Below are 2,855 nucleotides of genomic sequence, written 5' to 3' on the forward strand. Positions count from 1 at the left end.
AATAAGTAAATATACAAATAAAATGAAAAAGACACAATAAATCAATAAAATAATAAATACTAATTCCCCTGAACACTTTTCTAAAATATATTGTAAACATTTTCACATACATTAAACTACATTGAATTATTTTATTGATTTTTTAATTATTTGTTGCTGGGGTTTTTATTAATGTTTTGCTTTGGTCAGTTTATAAATGTATTAAATCTAAAAATACTGGAATCAGCTGAAATACTGTGTATTTTTCCTTAATGTATGTTTTTTGAATCAGAGTCATTAAATGAACATAAAGTAAAATAAATCCCAGAGATTTTGCCTGATGAACACATGTCGGTGTGCTGATGCTGGTACCTGTTTGTCGGACAGGTTGAGCTTCTTGCAGAGCTCGGCTTTGTCTTGCGTCCCCAGGTAAGCGTTCCTCTTGAAGGCTTTCTCCAGGCTGCTGATCTGCTCCGCCGTGAAGGCCGTGCGAGGCCTCCTCCCCGTCAGAGGGGACGCCGGGGAGGTGGAGGTGCAGTCGGCGGGGGTCGAGGGGGAGAGGGAGCGCCCTCCTTCGCTCTCGTAGCCGGAGGTCTCCTCCTCCGTCCCGCTGCTGAAACCGGCCTCAGTCCCTGCAGGAGACAGGAAACACGTCAGACTCAGGAGGTATTTTAAAACTCAAAATTACAATTAAATCGCAGAAAACCTCAAACTCTTTATTCATTTGTGTGGAAAAATCGGAATTTGTAAAAAAATAAAGCTGTCAGACGAATTTATATTGATATTATTGATAAGCAAAGCAAGTTACATTTTTACTGAAGTATTTAAATGTACTTCAGTGGTAGTTTAGCGCCATTGTTAAAAACGGCTCTTCCCATGTAAAAGTCTGCACACAGAAGGTTTTTGTAGGTCAAAGGGGGGATTTTGGGGGACGCAGGGGTCACGTCCCCTCAATATTAAGAACATGAACATTTGTCCACCACAATACAAAAAGCAGCAGAGGACTTTAAAAAAAAATTAAAATTAAATTTGCAACTTTTTCATCTAAAATAGATCCTGAGCAGACACAAATTTAATACAGGAAATTTAGCTCACTGTTTCTTAGGGGAGGACCACCTCCACCTCCCCCGCCTCAGTGGTGATTTATATATAAAAAAAAAAAAGTTCAAGCCTCCCAGATAAAAAAAAATGTAAATCACACAAATACCTATAAAAATATAAAGATAATTGTAAAGCAGAAAATTGAGGGGAAAAAAAACAGAAAACAAACAGGTAATTAATAAATAATAAACAAAAAATAAACAGATACAGAAAAAATAAAGGAAAAAAACAAAATGAAATACAACAGAATAATTCCAGTGATGAATGATTAAGATAAAAAGACAAATGAATAAATAAATATAAAGTCACCCGAACACTCCTCCAAAAACTCTCTATCACATTTAAATTGCAGTATTTATATATTTGATTTCATTTTGTTTGATGTCATGTGTACAGCATTTTAATTAAAACATTTCATTTATTTAAAATCATATTTATTGACTTTGCTGAAACTTTGTATTTTATAATATTATTGTATTTCAAGTATTCAATATTTTAATGTTATTTACTAACAGGTGAATATTCAACAAGCTATAAATTAACTAAATAAATAAATAATTTGAAAAAACACAAATAATTGAGGGTATATTACAAATAATAACTCTCATATTCATTCCCTTTAACACTTAAAAAAAAAGCTCTGAAATATTTTGAATTACACTCTATCTGTTTTATTTTATGCACTACCTATTTTTGACTCAAGTATTTACTTACTTACTTACTTACTTTACTTACTTGTATTTACTGAACTGTACTAACTGACCCTGATGGAAGTTCAATAAGAGAAAAGAAAAAAAATACTGTTTTGGTCTTTAAAGGGGACACGAGTAAATGTACTGTGTCAAAAATACTGGAAGCAGCTGGAACTACAAAGTGATGTAAAATGGGAATTTTCAAGTAAAGTACAAATACTCTGAGTACATATTTGACTCTTCAGGACTGAAGTGATCTTACCCTGAATACTGTGGGAGGTTTGGTGCTGCAGAGAGCCGAGTCCATCGGGGTCCTGGCTCCTGGTCTCTTGCTGCTCTGCTGGATTTTCTGTCTTCTGCCTGCAGTAAAAACCCGGCAGACTCTCTGAGTGAGTCCCACAGGCTGCGGGTCCAGGTCCTGACGCTGAGACCTGGTCCGTCCCTGCAGGCTGCTGCTGGCTGCTCTGAGCCATCCACTCGATGGAGAAATGTCCCCTCATGGCTGCACACGTTCGGTCCTGCAGGGAGCCAGAAAAAAGTAAATCCTTGTAAAGTTAAAAAGTTGTGTCCAGGAGGAGGGTGTGAGGTGGTCTGTCCTGGTCCTGGTCCTGGAAGAGTCTAAACTACCTTTAACCCAGCTTGTGTGTCTTTATAGGGGGCGTCAAACTCCCTCAGACCTGAGATCAAAGCAGACGTCCTCCGTCCGTCCCTCCCTCCCCTCCTTTAGTTTTCACAACTGGAGTAATTAAGACGTCTCATTCAGTCTCAATGAGGCTGTTACAGCGAGGCTCCAGTGAGTCTGGGAAGGACCCCCACCTCCTCCTCCTCCTCCTCCTGCTCCTCCTCCTCCTTCCTGCCTCCCAAAAAAGATAATAGATACACCTCACCCAAAACTGTCTGCATCTCCTCCACAGCCCCGGCCTCACTGTAAATAAATAAACTCCTGCTTTTCACAGTTTTGTTACCTAAACATCACTGAACTGTGTCCTCTGATTGTCCAAAATCCAGATTAATGGGAAAAATAACTATGAGACACTCTGGGATAAAAAAAAAAAAAAAAAATTAAATTAATTAATAATTTAG

The 2,855-nt window shown here is 37.9% G+C and overlaps 1 protein-coding gene across 1 annotated transcript; it reads right to left on the bottom strand.

Moving 5' to 3' along the window:
• Window positions 1–351: 351 nt before the first annotated feature.
• ved (ventrally expressed dharma/bozozok antagonist) lies at window positions 352–2,344 on the bottom strand (the record flags this gene model as incomplete). Its single annotated transcript, XM_042515355.1, has 2 exons — window positions 2,035–2,344; window positions 352–611 (listed from the first exon to the last, which is right to left on the bottom strand). Coding segments are annotated over exons 1-2 (498 nt in total), but the record flags the coding sequence as incomplete, so codon positions are not given.
• Between the last annotated feature and the right edge of the window lie 511 nt (window positions 2,345–2,855).

Source organism: Plectropomus leopardus, unplaced genomic scaffold (genome assembly GCF_008729295.1).
Source record: "Plectropomus leopardus isolate mb unplaced genomic scaffold, YSFRI_Pleo_2.0 unplaced_scaffold19012, whole genome shotgun sequence".
NCBI lineage: Eukaryota > Metazoa > Chordata > Actinopteri > Perciformes > Serranidae > Plectropomus > Plectropomus leopardus.